Below are 22,800 nucleotides of genomic sequence, written 5' to 3'. Positions count from 1 at the left end.
TTGTTTGTTGTACTTTTTTGCTTTCCCCGCCTACAGGACATAATAAAAGTTTTCTTAGTGTTCATCTTTAATCCGAGTTCATTCATAAAACAGGTATAAGCAGTGAGTGCCTTTTGTAGCCTTATCTGTGTGCGTGCCATTAGTACTGCGTTGTCCGCGTAGAGAAGGGAGCCTTACGGGCGTTTGTTGACATAAGGTGGGTCCCTGGTATTTGACACCAATTCCTGCTCCAAAGCATTTGTATAGAGAGTGAACAGGAATGGAGCCAAAACACAGCCTTGCCTCACTCCCCTCTCTACTTTAAACGACGCAGTACATTTTCCCCTTCATTCCATATCGGATCTCGGCTTTTACCCCGGTACAGTTGTCTTGAAAACTGTACTAGTGCCAGTTCTACCTTTAAATCGGTCAAAATATCCCAGAGCTTATTGTGAACGACAGTCGAACGCAGCTGTGAGGTCAACAAAAGCCAGGTAAAATCTCCAAGCTTTAGCCTGTGTGTATTTTCCAATTAATATACTGAGATTAAGGACGTGCTCATTTGTGCCTAAACCTGATCTGAAACCATATTGCACATCACTTAAGATGCTATTTTCTTCAGCCCACGTCTGAAGTCGATCTAAATCTAAATCAATCTATTCTTACCGCAATATTTATCAAATAATCTAATAGGGAGATGAGGCGATTACAGGCGTGATTTTCCCTATCTCCTTTTTTAAAAATTGACACGATATGACAAGGTAGTGATAAAACCTTTCGCACAGCATGCTTGAAGGGCCCATGTTAACAATGGGGACCATTGAGATGGAATCGATTTAAACAAATCGATTGCCACCCCATTCGGGCCGGGGCCTTGCCAGACCTGCTGGCTTTTATTGCAGCTAATACATCTTTGTGTGTGATAGAAAAATCAATTGGTATAAAAGGGGCAATACCCCATTCTAAATGGTCCCTCGACTCTGTTTCCATCTTAGAATTATAAACAGAGGAGCAAAAATCTACCCACGTTTTCTCATCTGTTGCAACTTCTATTGTGGGGGCATCAGATTTGTTCATAAAAAATTGTGCTTTCACAGCCAGCCAGAACAAAGAGCTATCTTTGCTCAAAGAGGCCTCATGGAAGGTATCCAATGCTTTTTCTTATAATTCTTTTTTTCGTAGTCTCCTTGCCTCATTATAGAGATTCCTGCATCTTCTAACTTCATCCTTGTCTCTCACTGCCTTGTGAAGGGCCTCTTTTAAATTTGTATATGCTTTTGTACTTCTCGAGTCAAACCACCCATTCTTACGAGCATGTGTGCCCTTGCTCTCCACATGCAGCAAATTTTTGGGGGGATAATCAAGTTTATTGAAATTTTAAAGCACAAATGCATAGTGCCATCACAATCAAACAGAGTACCATACACTCCATACATGTGTATAGCGACAAAGATCGGCAAATCAAGTAGCTGGGTAAATTCATACAGAGGGTTAACCCAGAAGACAGATAGCCCATATCCACTCTTCAAGAGCTCAGGTTGAACCACTTGCCCCATATCTTTTGAAAAAGCTCAGGGCAGCCCCGGTCTTCGAAGTGGGGCTCCTTCTGAGTACCACACCAGTCTACCCCCGCCTACACCTCCGCACAGTCCGGGGCTTAGCCTGGGACCACATCGCCGCTATGTCTCGCTTCACCACTGCCACCGCTGTCCTGAGGAAACACTTGTCGGCCCGAGAGCCGCCCAGGCCATCAAACACACCTAAAATCAGGCGCAAGGGGTCGTGGGGAACGGTCCACCCCAGGGTCTGTGAGAGCTTCAATTCCACACCCACCCAGAATGAAGCAAGGGTAGGGCACTGCCACACCATATGATAAAAATCTTTGGGGGCATGGTTGCAAAGCCCGCAGGCCGGGGAGAGGCGTAGTAGGGCTTTACGTAGGCGCTCTGGGGTGAGATAAGCCCCGTGCAAGTAGTAAAGTTGGACTAAAAGCAGCTTCGATGAGGTCGTCAGGGCCTCACGGGTCATAAAGACGTCCCTCTAATCCGCTTCCTCCAAGGGGCCCAGCCAACCCTCCCAACGGACTTGCAGCGCGTCCAAGGTCACAGGGGTATTGTTCACAAGGGAACGGTTTATCTGGGAGACACAGCCCCTGCCCAAATTCTCCATCACCTGGGCCTCAAGGGGTCTAAGCTCAGGAAGGGAGGAGGGAGAGGGTAGGTGCACCCCCAGGGCATGCCTGAGCTGCAGGTATTTGTAGAACTGGGAGGGGTGGAGAGAGTAGCGCTGTTGCAGGTCTGCCAATGTTCTGATATGGTCCCCCACCCAAACGTCCCCGAAAAGCGAGATCCCATCAGTGGAAATCCCGGAGGGATGAGCTCTCCTGCAGCCATGTGCCGTGCCACAGGGGGGTCTGCCTAGTAAGCGTCCGATCCGACCTCGTGTGGCGCAAAGCGGTGCGCCAAGCCAGGAGGACCGACCGAGTGATGGGGCAGTTCTTGCGGCACGGGGGACCCATATAAGTAGGCCTGGAGTCGCAGAAAGTCCATCACCGTAAGTTCCACTTGATACGCTGGGTCGGACCAGCCGTCCGTGAACCACAATAAGGTTTGTGGCAAGGTAGTAGAGATGAAGGTTAGTGACACCCATAACTCTGTCATAAGGAGGTATTCTGCAGTGTACCAAGGACATACGTGCTCTCCCGCCCCCCAACAAAAAACGGGTGAGAACACCGTCAAACTCTCAAAACCAGGTCGCCGGTAGGTGAAAGGAAATAGTCTGCAGAATGTACAAAAAACGGGGGAGGACCATCATCTTGAAAAGGGCACTTCTACCAAGGGGGTTAAGGGGAAGGGTTTGCCATTTCTTTAGGTCCGTCCTGGCCTTGGTGAGCAGAGGTGTGATGTTCAGGGCCCACTCAAGCTCTGGAAGCAGGGAAACCCAAATCCCCAGGTACTTGACGAATTGCCTGCGCAAGGGGATGGTTGTCTGCCAGTCGAAACAGGCACGGGATGGGCGGAGGGGAACCAGGGTGGACTTCACCGGGTTGACCGAAGGCCTGAGGTTCGTTCGAAAGCTGAGAGAACCTCCAAACAGCAGCAAGTTTTTAATAGTTGTTGTAATATGGGAAAATGAACACAGTATCAGTTCGTGAGAGCTAGCTTCATCCAAACAATTTCATATCGATTTGTACGCCCTGGTGACAATTTGTTTGTTAAGCTCCTGGGGGTCTTGGCTCGACCATTGCAGCATGTAACCATTCTGTCTTCCTATTTCAACGTTCTGGGTCCACACTACTTGGTTACTGCATTTACGATCTAAAATTGTTGGGAAGGTGAGGTTGATGCTATGGGGCAAGTGATTGCTTAAAACATTTGTGTGTATTTTATAGCCCTTGATATAGTGAGCATATCTTTTAGGAGTGATTCTAAAATCTATTGTGGATTCTAAAGCCCTACCTATAAAGGTGTGCCCGAAATCCACCCTAGGTGAGCATAAGCGGTTCGCAAAGTCGAGATCATGTGAAAATAGGATCTCATTTAACATCTCACCACTCTCGTTAAGCGCAAAGTGGATCAAATGATCGTCATTCTCTAGTGTTAGCCCACATGTGCCTAGCCCGGCTAACGGACACAACCCAACATTAAAATCACCTCCCAATATTGTGATCGTTTCAACATCTCTATTTACGTTCAGAATGCTAATATCGTGGCTAAGTTTCTTCAGTATTTCACCCCGCTGATCTTTTTTTACATTGTTATAAAAATTAATAACATTCAAAATACATTTGCCATCTACCTGGACTGCTACAATTTGATAAAACATTCCTGATTTGATCATCTCTATCTTTAAAGCCCCAATAAGATTTGACACATATACACAAATTCCCCCCTTTGGTCTTCCATATATTGAGTGAATTGCAGGAGTATGTAGCGTCTTGAATTCGATTATATGCACTTCCTCTACCACTCAGGTTTCTGGTAGGCATAATATGTCAAATGTATTAATAAAATCCCCCAATACTATATTGTCCACCTTATTTTTGATGGCTGCTATGTTCCAAAAGAGAACACTTAGGGCCAGATGTAGGTGGCTAAATACCGGTCAGTAACGCCGAAATTCGCAGAATTTCTGCGTTACCGACCATTATTTAGCCATGTACAATGTAGGTAACACCAAACGCAATCGCAAATAAGGAATCGGTAAAAATAAGGGAAACCAGTTACCAATTCCTGAATTCGCGATTAGCAGACACCGAAAACCCCAAATACCGAATCGCTAAATAAGAAATCCTTAAAAACTCGCAAATCGATGTACCAAAAATCGGTAATGAACAAGTTACTTACCTTCGGTAACGCTTTTTCTGGTAGATACAATATCTGCCTGTGGATTCCTCACCATGTGAATATCCCCCTTGCGTCAGCAACATTCGGAAATTCTTTTTGTAGCCTCGCGCCGACGTGGACTTGGACGTCATAGAGACACGACATCGCTCGCGACTCCGCTGACGTCACTGAAGCCTACAATAGGCCCACGCCGGCGTGATGACATCAGTTCCGCCCTTTTTTCCGTGCCTTCGAGGCACACGGACGGACCAATGACAGTAGACATATACACAGTATACGCAGTAAAAATATCAGGGTAACACACACAGTGTGAAGCAAATGCAATAAAACATTTGAAATAAACAACTCCTTGACAATAAAATAAATACACACAGAAACTCTGGTATAAAAGAGTGGACAACGGGGAGGCGGGTGGGCCAGTGAGGAATCCACAGGCAGATATTGTATCTACCAGAAAAAGCGTTACCGAAGGTAAGTAACGTGTTCTTCTGATAGATACATCTGCCGTGTGGATTCCTCACCTTGTGAATAGAGTCCCAAAGCAGTCCCCACTCCCGGAGGAGGGTGTCCGCTCTTCTAAACCAGGAAATCCTGGAGAACAGAGCGTGCAAAGCGACGTCCCTCCTCACTTCAGAATCCAAGCAGTAATGCTTCGCGAAAGTGTGGAGGGAAGACCAAGTTGCCGCTCTACAAATATCCTCTACAGGAACACCTCTAGCCAATGCTGAGGTTGAAGACTTAGCTCTTGTAGAATGAACCCTTATACCCTCTGGTGGTTCCTTACCGGCCAAAGAGTAGCAGATCTTTATATAGAGGACGATCCATCTCGACAAGGTTCTTTTATAGACCGCTCTTCCTTTCTTGCAGCCAGCAAACCCAATGAAGAGCTGGTCATCCAAACAAAAGTCTTTAGATCTGTCCAAGTAAAAGGACACCGCCCTTTTGGGGTCCAGACGATGCAACCTCTCCTCCTCCTTGGAAGGATGTGGGGGAGGATAAAAGGTAGGGAGGGTAATGGATTGACCAAGGTGGAAAGGAGTCACCACCTTAGGCAGAAAAGCAGCACTGGTCCTAAGAACCATTCGATCAGCATGAATGGTCAAGAAAGGGGGCTTGTAACTAGGAGCTTGAAGCTCACTTACCCTCCTTGCCGAGGTTTTTGCAACGAGGAAGACAGTTTTAAGAGTCAGAAGCCTCATAGGACATTTGTGAAGAGGCTCAAAGGGAGCACCCATCAAAAAGGTCAAAACAAGATTTAAGTCCCACTGAGGCACAATAAAAGAAGTAGGAGGGAACTTATTTGTGAGGCCCTTCAAAAACCTTAAAACTACAGGAGATTTAAAAAGAGATGGCTGGTCAGGCAGACAAAGAAATGCCGACAGCGCTGAAAGATAGCCCTTCACTGTGGCAACAGCAAGCCCCTGTTGCGCCAGAGAAAGGGCAAACTGGAGAACATCAGACAAATGGGCTCTCAAAGGGTCAATAGATTTTTCCCCACACCACGTGACAAATTTTGACCATCTATAAGAATAGATAGACTTAGTGGAGTCACGCCTGGCTGTCAAGATGACATCCACAACGTCAGGCGGGAGGGAAAAGGAATTCAGGTTGCCCCGTTCAATCTCCAGGCATGAAGGTGTAATGTCTGGAGGTGGGGGTGTAGAACCTGCCCCTCCATCTGAGAGAGGAGGTCTGCCCTGAGAGGGAGACGGAGCGGCGGGAGAGAGAAGAGGTGGAGAAGATCTGTATACCACACCCTTCTTGGCCAGTCCGGGACGATCAATATGACTTGGGCCCGGTCTTGGCGAATCTTCCTCAGAACCCGAGGAATCAAAGGTACGGGAGGAAACGCGTAAAGGAGTTGATTTACCCAACTCAACTGGAACGCGTCCCCCAAGGCTCCTTGCATTGGATACTGGAGACTGCAGTAAGACAGGCAGTGAGCATTCTCGCAAGTGGCGAACAGGTCCACCGAGGAGTCCCCCACATCTGAAAGATGTCGTGAACCACCTCCGGGTGAAGCCTCCACTCGTGGTCAGCAGAGAACTGCCGACTGAGACTGTCTGCACGAACGTTCAGAACTCCGGCCAGATGATTCGCCATCAGACAAATCTGATGGTCCTGAACCCAGGACCAGAGATGCAGAGCCTCTCTGCAGAGACACTGCGACCCCACTCCTCCCTGTTTGTTGATGTACCACATCGCGGTCGTGTTGTCCGTCAGGACCTGAACCGAATGACCGCAAAGGGAGGGAAGGAAGGCCTTGAGCGCCAAACGTATCGCCCGCAATTCTAGAAGGTTGATGTGAAGCAACCTTTCCTCTGGAGACCAACGACCCTTGACCTCCAGATCCCCCAGATGAGCACCCCACCCTAGTGGATTCATCCGTGATCACTGTGGCCACCGGAGGAGGCAGTTGAAAAGGCTTCCCCTGAGACAGGTTGCCTTCCACGCCCCACCAAGATAGATCCGCCGCAGCTTCTCTGGAGATCCTCACTGACTCCCTGAGATCTACGTTGTGCTGATACCACTGCCTGCGGAGGCACCACTGGAACGCCCTCATGTGCCAGCGTGCATGGTTGACCAACAGAATGCATGAAGCCATCAGACGAGCAGGCGAAGGACTTTCATGACTGGAACGACCGCTCCATTGTAAAATAAAGGAATAATTTCCTGTATTTCGTGAATCCTTGGAGGAGGAGGGAATGCACGACATACAGTTGTGACCAGTACAGCACCTATGAACAGGTTGCGCTGGGAGGGCACCAGGTGAGACTTGGGTACATTTATCGAAAAATCCAACCTGTACAACAACTGGGTTGTCTCTCGCAGATGATGGAGCACTCTCTCTGACGACTCTGCTTTGATCAGCCAGTCGTCCAAATAAGGGAATACAGGAATCCCTGACCTTCTGAGATGCGCCGCCACCACCGCCATCACCTTGGTGAAGACTCGAGGCGCAGTAGTAAGCCCAAACGGAAGGACCGCAAACTGATAGTGCTGCGAACCCACCGTAAAACTGAGATATTTCCTGTGCGACTTCAGGATGGGGATGTGAAAGTACGCATCCTGCAAGTCGAGCGACACCATCCAGTCTTCTTCCAGCAGTGCCTGAAGAACCTGAGCAAGGGTGAGCATCTTGAATTTCTCTTGTTTCAGATAAAAATTCAAGATCCTGAGATCTAGGATTGGACGAAGTCTGCCATCATTTTTGGGAATCAGGAAATACCGGGAGTAGCATCCCTGACTCCTTTCCTGCTCTGGGACCACCTCTATCGCACCCTTTCCTAACAGAGTTTGAACTTCCTCCTGTAGGAGTAACAGATGTTCCTCTGAGCAATATCCCTGGCAAGGAGGGTAATTGGGAGGGAATTCCCGAAAGGGAAGGGCATACCCATTTTCTACGAGATTGAGAACCCAAAGATCTGATGTAACCGATTCCCAATCTCGTAGAAAGTGGGTAAGCCGACCCCCCACCAGACCCACATGATCCTGAATGGCGGATCTAGGAGGAAGAGGCTTGACGCCCTTGAGGACGTGCCCTTTGCTTTCCCCTGTATGACCTATACAAGGTATTTTGCTGCTGCTGCTGTTGTTGCTGCTGTTGACCTTGTCTATAGGTACGAAAAGAAGAGCGACGAAAACCTCTGAACTTCCTGGTCGTTGAACCTCTTACTTGAAGACCAAGAGATCTAGCAGTTGCCCTGCTATCCTTAAATCTCTCTAAGGCTGTATCTGCCTTCTTGCCAAAGAGTCCTTCACCATCAAAAGGCAGATCTAACAATGCAGACTGCACATCAGCAGAAAAATCTGAGGATTTTAGCCAAGCAGAACGTCTTGTGCCAACCGCATTGCCCATGATCCTTGCAACAGAATCTGCAGTATCAAGACCGCTCTGGATAACTTGACGAGCTGCCGCTTGAGTATCAGATAAAACTTCCTCAAAGTCACCTCTGCAGTCTTCTGGAACCTTAGGAATCAATGAACGCATTGAGTCCATAAGTGCGTGTACATATCTTCCCATAAGACAAGTGGCATTCGTTGATTTTAACGCCATACTTGCGGAGGAGAAAGTTTTCTTGGCCACTTGATCCTGTTTTCTAGCTTCCTTGTCACCAGGCACTTGTGGAAAAGCACCAACTGACTTTTTTGAGCATGCAGCTTGAATCACCAGACTTTCAGGAGAAGGGTGAGATGACAAAAAGGCAGGGTCTTCAGGAGCCACTCTATATCTCCTAGCCACACCTTTTGAGACAGCAGGAGCAGAAAGAGGCTTTTTCCACACTTCCATAATGGGTTCAGTTAACGCCTCATTAAATGAGAGTAATGGTTCCACAGCTGAGCTCGGAGAATGGAGAACCTCAGTAAGCAGATTTGATTTAAATTCAACAGTAGGCAATGTCAAACCTAAAAGTCCTGCTGCCTTTTTCATAACCACATGATATGGCTGAACATCCTTAGAGGGCGCATCGGGACCTGGTGGCAATACCCACTCTGGGGAAAATTCAAGACCACTAGCATCAGCTAGCTCCTCGAAATAATTTTCATCCAGTTCACCTTCATCTAAGTCTGAATGAGACTCATAATACCTCCGTTCTTCCAGGAGACGTTGAGCTTCTCTCCTAGATCTCTGCTTAACAAGGATTGCAGCCGGATCCACTGTCGACTCCGACGGCGCCGGAGCCGACGTCGGTACCGAATCCGAAGGCTTAGAAGGATGGTCCAGAGATTTACTTGGAGCGGGTGACGCCGGCGCTGGAGTCATCGACTTCGGTCGAGCCGGCGTCGACAACGGCGTCGACCTCGGTGGAGCTGGGTACTGCCACAGCGGAGTCGGGGCTGGCATATAGGGCATGAAAGGTGCTGGGGCATAAGAGTGAGGCACACCCAAATTAAATTCCATTGGACCCATGGGACCCGAAGGTGCACCAGAGGGGTACCATGACCTCGAGAACACACCATACATAGCGTTCAGAAACGCTGAAGGATCCTGACCTGGTGCTGGAAAAGGTGGATGATCACCCTCAGGTCGATCTCGAGGCAGATTCGAATCTGTTTCAACAACAGGAGTTGATTCCTCTTCTTCAACAGGAACTTCATCGACCTCTTCTTGAGCCGGAGACGGCGCCGGAGTCGGATCGGAAACCGGAGTCGGAGAATGAACTTGCGACTCCGAAGGCGAGGCCTCACCTTCTCGATCTGAAATCTCTTGTGGCGGGATCACTTTCGATTTAACCTTCTTGGGTGATCTCGACCTCGAGCCCGACTTCTCACCCGAATGACATCGAGATTCATGTCTCCTTTTCTTATGCTTCTTATGCGACCTCGAAGCATGATCCGATGAAGACTTCGAAGCCGACGCCTCTCGAGATCTTGACCTTGACTTCGACTTCTTCGAGCGGGATTTTGAAGACTTCTTTTCTTTATTAGCTTTCAGTTTTGCCACAAGAAGCTTGGTCTCCCTTTCTCGCAGGGCCTTTGGATTCATTTTTTGACACGACGAACATCCATCCACGTCGTGGTCGGAGCTCAAACACCAAATACAGTCCTGGTGTGGGTCCGTAACGGACATCATCTTTCTGTATTCTCTGCAGGGTTTAAATCCCGTCTTCTTTGTCGACATAATAAAGAAACAAAGAGGCAAGAGAACAGAGAAACGAAGAAAAACAGTAACAGAGTTATCAAAAGCTACTGAGTATCCCGAAACCGTTAGCGTCGACGACGCGGAAAAAAGGGAACTGATGTCATCACGCCGGCGTGGGCCTATTGTAGGCGTCGGTGACGTCAGCGGAGTCGCGAGCGATGTCGTGTCTCTATGACGTCCAAGTCCACGTCGGCGCGAGGCTACAAAAAGACGCAAGGGGGATATTCACAAGGTGAGGAATCCACACGGCAGATGTATCTATCAGAAACCGATTTTTCAATTTTTTGGTATTTAGGCGTCGCTAATTTCCACTGACTCAAAGCAGGTGGTAATCAGGTGCACTGCATTTCAACAGCCACAAAATGCAACAGTGTGAACACAATGGCAGCCCTCTACGTCATTGCAAGGTGGCTACGTATGCAAGCAGCAGCACTGAGGCTCTGGAGACGGGAGGAGGGCCTGTACAGACAGCGCATTACACTGTTCCAACTGACTGAGGCTAAAATCCATGAGAGGTACAGGCTAGACCCCCAAACCATCCTAGACCTGATATGGGACCTGCACCCACTCCTGGAGCATCAGACACCAAGGGGGCACGCTATACCAACACATGTTCAGGTGCTCTGTAGCCTGCCCCTACTTGCATCAGGTAGTTACGAGGGGGTGATAGCTGTGGCAGGTGGTGTGTCACAGAGTTGCCTGTCCCGTCTTTTCAACACATTCCTGGATGCCATGATGCAAAGAATGCATCACTACATTCGCTTCCCCAGCACACAGACGGAACTGCAGAAAATAAAGATGGATTTTTACCAAAAGGCACAGTTCCCACGTGTAATAGGGTGCATTGATGGGACACACATACCAATCTGCCCTCCTACAGCTACAGAGTATATTTATCAGAATCGCACATCTACACATTCCATCAACGTGCAGGTGATATGCGATGCGGACCACATCATCACTGACGTAGCCAAATTTCCAGTGAGTACCCATGGCTCCAACATATTAAGGAACAGTGGGATCTACACACGCCTGGCTGGGGCTGAATTTGGAGAAGGATACCTGCTAGGTAAATCAATGTGACACACCCGGATGTATACCTTGGATGAATGTGTTGGTGACTGTTATTAATGGCACTTCCTTTCTCACTCAGGTGATAGCGCATATGCAGTGCGGGCATTTATCCTGACTCCATACCTCAACCCATCCACCCCAAGTGAGAGAAGATACAATGTGGCACATAGAACTACGCTCAACATTGTGGAGAGCACATTTGAACTCTTAAAAGGCAGGTTCCGCTGCCTCCACAAAAGTGGGGTGCACGTCAGTAGCGCCCTTCATCTGTTGTTCAATAATAGCAACATGTGCCATGCTGCATAACCTTGCCACAAAGAAAGGAACAGCAGTGGAACTAACTGACTCCGAGGACGAGGGTGAGGATTGTCCACAGCCAGAGCACAGCACAGCAGGTGTGGCAGCAGCACCAGATGGGAGTAAGTAAGAAGACACAGCCAGTTACTGTAATTGTGTGACAGTGTTTTATTAGCATAGCACACCCACACAACATGAAGGGATTAATATGCCAGGCCAATATGCAATGCTGATTACAAAGGCGAAATGTAAATGTAACAGTTCCAAAACTGAAATAATACCCCTCGGCAAAGGCACCCTCTTTTCCCCTAAAGATTGGTGGCCTCCTAACTCTGAAGCACCGCCGAGTACGGTTACTTCAGCCCGCAATCTCGGAGTCCAATTCGACTCGTCCCTTAGCTTCGACGAGCATGTGCGCATCACTGCGGGTCGCTGTTTTAGCCTGATCAGGCAGCTTAGGAAATTCTTTGACTTTCTGCCCATCTCCGCCAGGAAATCAGTCGCGGTGGCGCTCATTCTCTCCCGGCTAGATTATTGCAATGGCCTCCTAGCAGGCATAAAGAAATCCTCCCTAAAGAAATTGCAAAGTGTGCAACACGCGGCTGCCAGGCTCGTCCTGAAACTCCCCCGCAGGTCTTCGGCCTCCGCGGCTCTCAGCACTCTCCATTGGCTGCCCCTCCATAAGAGAATTCTCTTTAAGCTCCTTGTTACGGTGTTCAAATCTACCAGGAACACCGGCCCATCCTACCTGTCCAAGCGATTTCCGCTCTATACTCCAACTCGTTGTTTAAGGTCCTCAGGAGCGAATTTAATCGCTGTACCCAAAATTAAACTAAAAACCAAAGGTGGGAAAACTTTTGTTTTTTTGGCAGCCAAAGCATGGAACTGTCTCCCCCCCAACCTTAGGCATGCCCCCTCAGAAAGCCTTTTTAGGAAACTCCTGTAGACCCGAATTTTTTCTCAGTCTGACTCATCGGTACTCGCAGCCATCTGATCCTTTCTCCCCACTGCTGGGTCTCTGTTGTGCTTAGCGCCAAGATGCTCCTTCCGGAGCGATAGTTGCGCTATACAAATTCTAATAAATAAATAAATAAAAATAAAATAAATGGGTTACATCACCCATTTCGCAATCCCATGTGATGGTTGGCATTACTTCCTGCGCCCACGTGCAGCACTGCTGAGTTCCCTGGGCACACTGACCTCACTGGCAGTCTGTCCTGTGGCAGCGCTGTGCCGTTCGCTGCGTCTCCTGGACTTGGTTAAAGGGGGTGTGATGCTACTGCGACTAGTTGACTCTTCACTATCCCCCCCATCACCTGTACCTGTAGTGGCTATCTGGTTTTTCTGTAGCCTTTCCAGTGCACTGGTCATTCTGACCAGCACCCTTGCCATGTCACGGCTGCAGTGAGCCATCTCCTCCTGCATGGCCATCGAGCGCCTGCAGAGCAGAAAGGTGGCAGTGGCGAGGCGGTTTATCATCTTAGTGGAGTTGTCAAGTTTCCGCCTCCACTTGCGCCTCGCCAAACGGTCCTCATCCAGCCTCACTGCCTCGGACATGTCCCTCACGCAATCAGCTGCAGTGTTGTTCATGCTGCTGATGCCTGTCTCGATTTGCGGCATTTGTCTATTCATGTGTACCATCTGACGTGGTACTGATCTTATTGCTTTGCCTTGCAGGCGCTGCACCTTGAGCATGTTCCCCTCAAGACCGGCAAATACACTTTGATCTTCGCCCTGTGAAACTGGACTGGCTGCCCTTGCTCTGCGGCGTCTGGCACCTGTGTGGGCGTGCTCGGTGGGGGCTTGTGTGCCTGCACTGTTGGCATCCTCTGCCACCGTGGCCTGTTGGCCTCCCATGCTGTTTTCCTTGGACACCTCCATCTGCTGGAGGCTAGCCACAGTATGCCCACTGGCTCTTGGTGGTGGTGGCAGTGGTGATGCTGGTGATGGTGGTGTTGGTGATGGTGGGGTATGTTCTGCAGGCGACAAGACCTCCTCTTGTGTTCTCTCTCTCCTGGGTGCCTTTCCCGTGTCCCCTTCTGCAGCCCTGCGTGATGGCTCGCCTGTGGAGACAGAATGTACATTTGCTCACTTGTCTGGCAGCATTTGCGTAATAATACATTTCATGACTGGCAATCAAACTGACTGTCCTCTGCTTGCTAATTGCTAAAGTGTGTCACAAGCCTTTGGGTTCAGTGGACTAACTGTTATGAAATGTGTTACTTCTGACTACATCTCCCATAATGCATTGCAGGTTAGTAGTAAAACATGTACTGGAGCGGGATTCATACTGCCTCATTGGGGATTGGGGTTAGAGAGTGGGGGGCACAGCATGCTGTGCATGCACCTTACCTTGCCTGTTGCCAACTCTGGCTGAGCTGTCTGCATTCCCAATCCCACTCACACTCTCCGGCTGGCGTGTGGACTCCACCAGGAGATCCAGGGCAGTTGGTGCATGTGCTGTGTTTCTCCCTCCACCTGTCTGGTTGTCTTGCTTCATTCTCTCTGCCAGCCTCTCCTTTGCATGCTTCCTGAGGTCATGCCAGTGTTTTTTAAGTTCTTCAATGGAGCACTGGGTGACTCTGATGGCATTAATCCTTTCCTGGACGGCCATTCATATCGGCCTCTTCTGCAGGGAATTCTTACCAAATAGTTTGCCATGGTCCTTAGTAACCTCCTCAATAAGGACATCCAGCTCCCTCTCACTAAATTTATGTTTCCTTTTCCCTCTCCTGTTTATCCATATCTTGGCTGTGATGTCAGCAAAAACTAGGAAAAGTTGCTCCTGGGTTGTTAGCTGTGCTCCCTGCCTCTCCAACAGCTTCAGAATCAGTGCAGCTGCATTGGTGTAGCCACTTCCTGGTTTTGAGGTCATGAGGAAACACAGGGGGCGTGGCTTGAGCGCCGATGGGAGAGGCGGCGTGAGCGGATAGCTCCGTACCTGATCCCGAAAATATCCTGCTAAAATCTCCTGAAACTTGGTGAAATTGAAACAGCGAGGGTCGGAACATCGGGGCTTCTAAACCCGACCGACATCGCGACCCTCGACAGCCCTGTGCGACACAGGCACGGATTTTGCTGCCGGCGCAACCCGAGAGGAAGCGGCAAGATGGCGGAAGGGAGCAGCGAGTGAGGACGAGCCGGGCAGGTGATCTTGCTAACACAGGCGGCGAGTGAGCATAGAGGGAGCTCTGAGCCCAAAAAGATGCAACCGGATGCCCCTGCTGAGTGAGCGGCGAAACTGATGAGCGGGGAGCCTTGGTCCCGGGACTGCGCGATGGGCTCCGGGATGGTCCTGGATCCTAAAATGGCGGCCGGAGGGTTGTGAGACCCCTGGGCACTACGTTTGTGACTCTGAGGGCTGGAGAAGTGGAGTACAGAGGCCGATGCGGCAGCACCTGTGCGGCTATGTTTGCTATCTGACTGCCGTCAGGGAAGATGAGACGATGAGACCTGGGAGCCGAGGGAACACGGAAGGTCCTACTGGAGCAGCACGGCAATCCTAGGCCTGATACCGAGACAGCCCTAGTGCCCGGAGTCCCTGAATGATGCCAGCCATACGGACGAACAAGGTCCAACCGACTGGCAGGGAGAGTGAGCAACTGACGGTGGCGTCCAGTCACAGTGCCTGGTAAGTGTGGTGGAGCGGGCCTGCACCCAGTACTGTGGAGGTGGGAGCGGGGGAGCAGGTCTGCGACATTGCATGAGCAAGACGTGTGGGCTCGAGCTGGGAACGACACAGGGCGCAGAAACATTGCAGGCTAGGCCCGGAGTGCGCTGCGAACAGGGGAGGAGTGCGCATTTGGGCCCTGTGGACGCCAAAAAAGGGGCATTTGAATGTCTCCAGGAGGGAAATACTCTGAATCCAGAGTCATTGGGACCGACAAGCACCGGAAAAAGGAGACCACACTATTGAGAGCTGTGCTGTACACGCTGTGACAGGGGCCGTGAGTCTGCACAGGGAGCGACTGGGTGCGCAGTAGGACATACGCACCACAAAATCTGGGCAGAGGGAACCACTGGGCCCAAACCGGTGAGAGGTGCAGGGGTCTCCGGGCTTTCCCGGGATTGGCTGTGGAACTAAGGTACTGCCAGGGGCTGCTTGATGATAGTTCCTTGGTATATCAACACTGTGATAGTGCGGGCTTTACCAACTGGCATAATCATAGGATGTGAGTCCTGCCAATCTCTCTCTACCTAAAATTTCAGGACACGTGAAGGTTTATGAGAAGTCCTTGCGCAGGGAAGTATACTAGTACCGCACAGAGCAACAACTAGCCACACGAGATGAAACCAAAGAACAAGAAAGAGGAGGCTGCGGGGCAGGATGACACTCATGGCGCAGAGGGTGGGCCCGAGCCAGCGATGTTGGAAATAGGACTGAGTCAACACCTTGATAAGATACTCGAGGCCATAGCGGCGATGAAGGACGCCCTTCAGCAGGACATTGCGCAGGTCGCGACGGGGCTAGGGCTCCTACGTGCGGACCACTCGAAGCTGGCAGACAGAGTGAAGGAGACCGAGTTGGCCATACAGGACCTGAAGCCGGCACAAGCTACCATGGAGGCCAAGCTGGGAGATGCGCTAGGACGTTTAGCAATGTTAGAAAAGAGAGCTGAAGATTCTGAAAGTAGGAACCGGCGCAATAACATACGCGTGGTGGACCTGCCGGAAAAAACAGAGGGAACTGATATGATTGCCTACTTGGAAACCTGGCTCAAAACAGAGGTCGCTCCGGAGGGGCTATCTCTCTTCTTCACACTTGAGAGAGCTCACAGGGTGCCAGCTCGGCAACCGCAGCTTGGCTGTCCTCCTTGACCTGTGGTGGTTAAGCTACTGCACTATAAAGATAGAGATATGCTGATTCAAAGGGCGCGTGAGGCAGGTCCCTTCAAAGTGGGCAATGGGACAGTCGCCGTATTCCCGGATTACACCCAGGAAATACAAAGACGTAGGGCCTCCTATCTGGCAATTAAAAAAGAACTCAGGGAAGAGGGGATCCAGTACTCACTGATCTTCCCGGCAAAATTGAGGGTGATTGTGGATGGCACGACCCAGTTCTTCCTGACGCCCGAGGACGCATTGACATGGCTCGAGACATACAGAGCGGGCACTGATCGTCAGGTTCAAGGACGCTCAGGTCCACCTAACCCATCTCAGATGCGCAAATCCCAGCGTATCCGTAAAAAGAATAAAATTCTGAAGAAGCAGCAGCTGACTCAAATGGCGTTGGAAAGGCAAGGAGCATTGGCAGCGACAGCGGAGATAACGGGCTCGAAGAAAACTGAGTCAGCAGTGGGAACGGGATCGGATGAGGAAAAGAGGAAGTCGGACACGGAGCTATCGGACAGTAATATGGGACCTGTGGTCACGCCAAGAACAGCAGAAGGAATGTTGGATGAATAGCCTATCTAAGCACACACTGGAGGTTGGATAGCCGCCACGGACTGCTCAATAGGGTTACCGCGCCTGGAAGCGATGGGGACCAGAACGATTACAGAAAGTTACCATGTGGGATCTAGGGCGGTGGGGCTTGAGCGAAAGCTGCTACCTGTCGGGCCGAGTTACCCTTCCATTGCCCATAAGGCAACCTGTGGTGACTACTACAGGATAGAACTGTGTGTACTGTTGGAAGTTTGGATGGGAACTGATAGCTTGTCATTGGGTCCTGTTCTGGGGGGGAGGGTTGAGGGGGTTGCATGGGATGTTGGTATTTGGGATCTGATGGTGGTGTGGGCACATACTACATGTACAGCTTGAGGCTGCAAGGCAAGCGCAATGGCAACATTACCTGATTTGAAATGCATCACATGGAACGTGAGGGGTTTGCACACAATGACTAGGCGCCACAAGGTTCATGCATATTTGATGAGAAGAGGAGTCCACATAGCTCTGCTACAAGAGACACATCTTACTAGAGCGGAAGGCCAGGCGCTGCAGCGCAGATGGAGGGGCCAGGTGTTCAGTACAGCGTATTCGGCGTTTGCCAGGGGAGTGCTCATATGGGTAAGGGCGGCTGACCCTTTTCAGGCCACCAGACATGTGTTGGATCCGGAGGGCAGGTATGCTGCGGTAGAGGGAAGGCTATATGGCAGGGATGTTGTGTTATGTAGTATATACGCCCCAAATGTAGACCAAGCTCATTTCTTGGATAGCTTATCAGGCGTGCTGGCGCATTACTTGGCTGGTCCTGCGGTGGTGGGTGGGGATTTTAATGCCATAGCAGACGTAGAGATGGACAGATCGCATCCTCCTCTAGCTAACGCGCCGGTTCGGAAATTGGCTAAAAATAGATCTGACTGGCAAGAGAGGTGGGGGCTAATGGATGTATGGCGGGTGCAACGTCCTCAAGACAGGGATTATTCTTTCTTTTCATCCATACATGAGCTTCATGTTAGAATTGATGCAATTCTCTGTTCCCACTCGATTGCTCATGTGGCGGCACACACTGAATACCTTACCAGAGCTATCTCTCATCACAACCCGTTGTTGATGTCGATTAACTGGCAGCGAGTGCGATCCGCGATTCTGACATGGCGCCTGCGCCCCGAAACTCTGGAAGATCAGGTCTTTAGAACTGAAATAGTAGAGGGCATCGAACATTATTTTCAAGAAAATCAGGGAACAGCTTCTACGAGAGCACTTGAATGGGACGCATTTAAGGTGGTCGTCAGGGGGATGTGTATTAGCAAATACTCGGGAGCCAGGAAGACAGTGCTTGAGGATATAAGGAAAGCGGAGGAGAAACTGAGAGACTTAGAACAGCAGAGGCCAGAACAGCCGGCGCTCCAGGGACAGCTATTAGAGGTGAAAGAAATGCTTGCGGTTGAAGTTGAGCGGTTGCGCAGCTTTGATCATAAAGGCTACCTGTCGAAGGTTCATGCAGAAGGGGACAAGGTCGGTACATTGTTAGCCAAGTTAGCAGACCCAATACCGAAGAATGGCCCGATTATGAGAATAGAATCGGATACCGGCCTACTGATCCACTTGCAGGCGCTCTCTCGGTTCCTCACTTATTATGTCTCTGTATAGCAGTAAGCTGGAAGCTGCAGAAACGGACGTAGAGGGGCATTTGGCGGAGATTTTGCTACCCCAGTTTGATGCAGACCAGGCAAAACTACTAGGGCAAGATATCACTCTAGCTGAGATCCGCAGCGCAATTAAACACATGGCCCGGAATAAGATGCCGGGGCCTGATGGGCTGCCCATTGAATTCTATGCCCAGTATGTTGATACTCTGGCGCCCCGTTTAGTGGAGATTTACAAGGAAGCAGGGGAAGTAGGCCAACTACCAAAGTCGATGCGTGAAGCGTTGGTTATTCCTCTCCTGAAACCAGGGCGGTCTGATATAGATGAAGCCTCTTATAGACCGCTGTCCATGTTGACGGTGGACTATAAGATTCTGAGCAGGATACTGGCGACCAGACTCCTTCCATATATGACCTCGCTGGTACACACGGATCAAGAGGGATTTATCCCGACTAGGAACACTGCTTCGAATATACGACGCCTCCTAAGAGGTCTAGCTGAGAGCTACGATGACCTCCAATCACCAGCGGTCCTCTCTATAGACATAGAGAAGGCGTTTGACAGCCTGCAATGGGCTTTCCTACACAAAGTGCTGGAACGATTCGGACTGGGCGACCAGTTCGGGAACTGGACGAGAGTGTTGTACTCCTCGGCCGTTGCCAGTGTACGGCTGGGGGAGGTGATATCTGACCAGTACCCGGTTATGAGAGGAACGAGGCAGGGCTGCTCGTTGTCGCCACTGCTATTTGCGCTGGCGATAGAGTCCTTGGCAGTTCAGGCGCGGGCGGGAGTGGCCTACCGGGGACTGCAGCTCTGTGGCATACCACACCATATTTCACTGTACGCAGATGATTTGCTTCTCTTTTTGAGAGATACTGAGGAAGCTTTACAAGGGGCGACCTCTTTGTTATCACAATATGGAGCTGTCTCTGGACTCAAAGTAAACTGGAGCAAGACGTGCCTTTTCCGATCCGTCGGGGAATAAGCCCGCCACTTTTAATTGGTGAGATCACCTGGGAACCAATATGCTTCACCTATTTAGGGGTTAGGATATATCACGACAATATAGATCTGTTGGAGGGAAATGTAGGGCGATGTATCAGGGCCTTGAAGGGATGTATGGCGTTTTGGTCGACACTCCCTCTATCGGTGATAGGCAGAATCGCTTTACTTAAGATGGTGGCACTCCGCAAGCTGCTTTATTACTTCCGCACTTTGCCGATTTGGGTCCCACCACGACTCTTTAAAGAATTGAGGTAATTGACCATTGGCTTTATATGGGGCAATGGCAGACGCCGGGTAGCACTAACAACTTTGATGAGTCCTAAAACAGATGGGGGACTGGCGTTACCCGATTTTGAGCTCTACTACCTGGCGGCACAGCTGCAGGTCCTTACACAAAGTATAGCGCAGGAATTCCGAGGTCCCGACCATAAGCGAGGACAAGGGATACAACGACACGTCCTCTCTTACATAGTCCTACAACAAAAGCTTGATTTGAGTGACCTGACCATAGAGAAACGGACCCTGAGGCTTTGCTGGAATAGTAGCCAGGGTAAGGCGGGGGCTTCCCACCCATATGCACCGGAGATTCCATTGGGGATGCTGACGGCGCTCCCACACGGGGGGATTGGAACCCGTTAGCGGATTGGGAACAACTAGGTCTCCACATGATGGGGGATTTATACATGAATGGGGAACTGATGCCCTTTCAAGCGCTACAAGACATGTATGGCCTCCCCGAGGGAGACTCTCTGATTCATGCAGCGGTTGCAAACGCGATTCAAAAGCACTGGGGAGGTGGCCGAACGGAACCTGTGAACACATTGGCCTGTCAGTATGTCGTAATGGCTGCGGGGACCATCAAGGCGGTCACGTGCCTCCAGTCTCGGATGATGCGTGAGAGATGGCGCCAATTGGCGGACCTCAAGGCGAAGTGGGAAGCGGGTATAGGCTGCCCGATCCCGGATCCAACTTGGGAATCTATCCTTAAGAGGGCATGGAAAGGGAGCAGAAATGCTCGGTTTCAACAGATACAGTTCTTTATTCTGCATCGGGCTTATCTGACCCCGGGTAGGATCCGGAAATACTTCCGGGTCCAAGACGCGGCGTGTCCTAGATGCTTGGAGGAGGATGTCGAACTAGAACACATGCTATGGCATTACCCGAATATTGGGAGTTATTGGGAAGACGTAGGACACCTTTTGACTACCGTCACGGATAGACAGCTAGATTACGATATGGCTGCCTGTTTGCTGCATTGGTTCCCGCACACGGCTAAAACTAAAATAACCAGCAAGTTTATTGATTTTGGTCTATTGTTGGCCAAACGTGAAATAACTTGGCATTGGAAATCGAAAGAGGGGCTTTCGAGCAAGCGCTGGCGTACGGAATTCTGTAAGTGGGCAAAGTGTGAGAGTGCGGTCAGGCTCCGACAAGCGACACGCGTAGGTAGTGATAAAGCTTTGGAAATGGCAAGAGCGTGGGAGGCCCTAGCTCAGGCGTTGAGGGACTATCAGCTGGAAGAAGGGGATGAATGAGCAATACTCGTGCATGTGATGATCATACAGAGAACAATGATGTGCAAGCTTTCTGTACAACTGGTAATATAATGGAATATGAGACGCTGAACATGCCCACACCACCGAGTATGTAGGGGGGAGGGCGCTAAGTGGGAAGGGGGGGTGAGTTGGGTATTAATCTGGAGACATATTTGGCAGATTTGAATGAGGTGATATATGTTTTATTGTATAGTAACCATATAAAATTCAATAAAATATGTTTTCAAAAAAATGAGGAAACACAGGATTGGCTGATTCAACAATTTCCGATTTTTTAAAATACTGAATCGCTAATTACTGAATCTGTATTAAGGAATCGGTAATACCAATTCAGTAATGGGGAATCAGTATTTTTTTTAGAGATTTTTACGAAATCGCTAAATATTACCGATTGTTACCGAATGAGTAATTTTTACCGACCGCTGGGGAACCCGTCCTGGTTTTCCCTGTGAGATGGTCCCTTTCTGGGTATCTCCAGGGTGAAACCAGGCATCCCCGGCGTCTGTGGGGGGCCGTTGTAGAGATGAGGCAAGCTTAATGCCCAGAGTTGCCGAGTGTGTTCCCTGGTTAGAGTAGGCACTGAGGTGAGAATTATCGAGTCCGTTGACCCTGGTCCCAGACCCTGCCGCGTCGGGAATTGAACCCTGGTCCCGGGCCGTTCTCTGCTTACAGGTCTGTCGCCTCTAACCAGTGAGCCACACCACTCCACTAGCCACCTCAATGTTGTAAGCTGGGTAGTCAACGAACTGTCTAAAAGGATGGTTACTATTTTGCTGAGCTAAATGATTGGGTTGATAGAAAAAACCTAAAGGAAGAACATTTATACTCGTATGTGTGATACTTGTGTCTTGGCATCTTAGCAAGATTTCCTTAACTAGGGATTGTGAACCTAGGGGCATATGTAGGTCATTTCCATTTTGCGATTCTCAAATAGCGATTTTTAAGGAATCGCTATTTGAGAATCTCAAAATGGAATGTAGGTAATAATTCGCTATTTTTTTGTGAATCTCTAACATTCCTTAATTGCGATTAGCAAATTGTGAATCGCAATTAAGGAATGAGTGTCCCATTCATTCCTATGGGCCAAGAGGCCCATAGGAATGAATGGGGATACATTCTCAAATTGCGATTTTCTATGAGAAAATCGCAATTTGAGAATCGCAATTCCAAGGGTGCCAGGGTGTCCAAAGGACACCTGTTGCACCCGTTGGGATGTGCCTGTAAGTACATATGGCGCACATACATGCCCTAAGGGCATGTCTGTGCGCCACATGGCACTTTGAATTTTTTTAATAAATGCCTTTTTGAAGGAAATCATAAAATACCATCTACTTGAAGTAGGTGGTATTTTGCGATTCCTTATGCAAAAATCGCAATTTTTAAAGCACCCCTGCATAGCATTTAAGGAATCGCAAAAATGCGATTCCTTAAATGCTATAAGCAAAATAAGGAATCGCAATTTTTGCGATTCCTTATTTTGATAAGTGGCACCTACATATCAAAACTTCGTTTGAGATTCGCAAACGCCGAATTTCGGCGTTTGCGAATCTCAAACGGCCACCTACATATGCCCCCTAGTGAGAGGACAAAACAGTTGCCTTGAAAACTTTTCTACTATCTCCAACCCAGTCTATTCTCCTGACCATTTTAAACTCTCGGAACATATCCCTTGTTAGTCCAGTTCTACTCCCCAGGTAGTGTATAGTTGTATTCCTTAATGTCATCCTGGTTTCTTTTTCCTCTGTTGCTAGAACTGGGACGTTAGCTAAAATGACCAAATAAGGGATGGCTGCCGGAGGTAAGTTAAAGGTCTGTGGCCTCCTTACATTCTTCGTAGCACTATGCATCAAGTGTGTACCTGTTTTTACCT

The 22,800-nt window shown here is 49.5% G+C and overlaps 1 protein-coding gene across 2 annotated transcripts in view; it reads right to left on the bottom strand.

Moving 5' to 3' along the window:
* Nucleotides 1–11,576: 11,576 nt before the first annotated feature.
* LOC144807694 (uncharacterized) overlaps nucleotides 11,577–22,800 on the bottom strand; it is a 162,845-nt gene continuing 151,621 nt past the window's right edge. For both annotated transcript variants that reach the window (XM_078673339.1, XM_078673338.1), the window contains exon 8: nucleotides 11,577–13,403. In XM_078673339.1, coding sequence (XP_078529465.1) covers nucleotides 12,490–13,403 — 914 coding nt within the window. In that variant the 3' untranslated portion in view covers nucleotides 11,577–12,489. The remainder of the gene's footprint in view (nucleotides 13,404–22,800) is intronic.

This window comes from Lissotriton helveticus, chromosome 1_2 (assembly GCF_964261635.1).
Source record: "Lissotriton helveticus chromosome 1_2, aLisHel1.1, whole genome shotgun sequence".
Classification (NCBI taxonomy): Eukaryota; Metazoa; Chordata; class Amphibia; order Caudata; family Salamandridae; genus Lissotriton; species Lissotriton helveticus.
The sequence above is the reverse complement of the archived record's forward strand: the minus strand, read 5'-3'. Positions and strand labels throughout refer to the sequence as shown.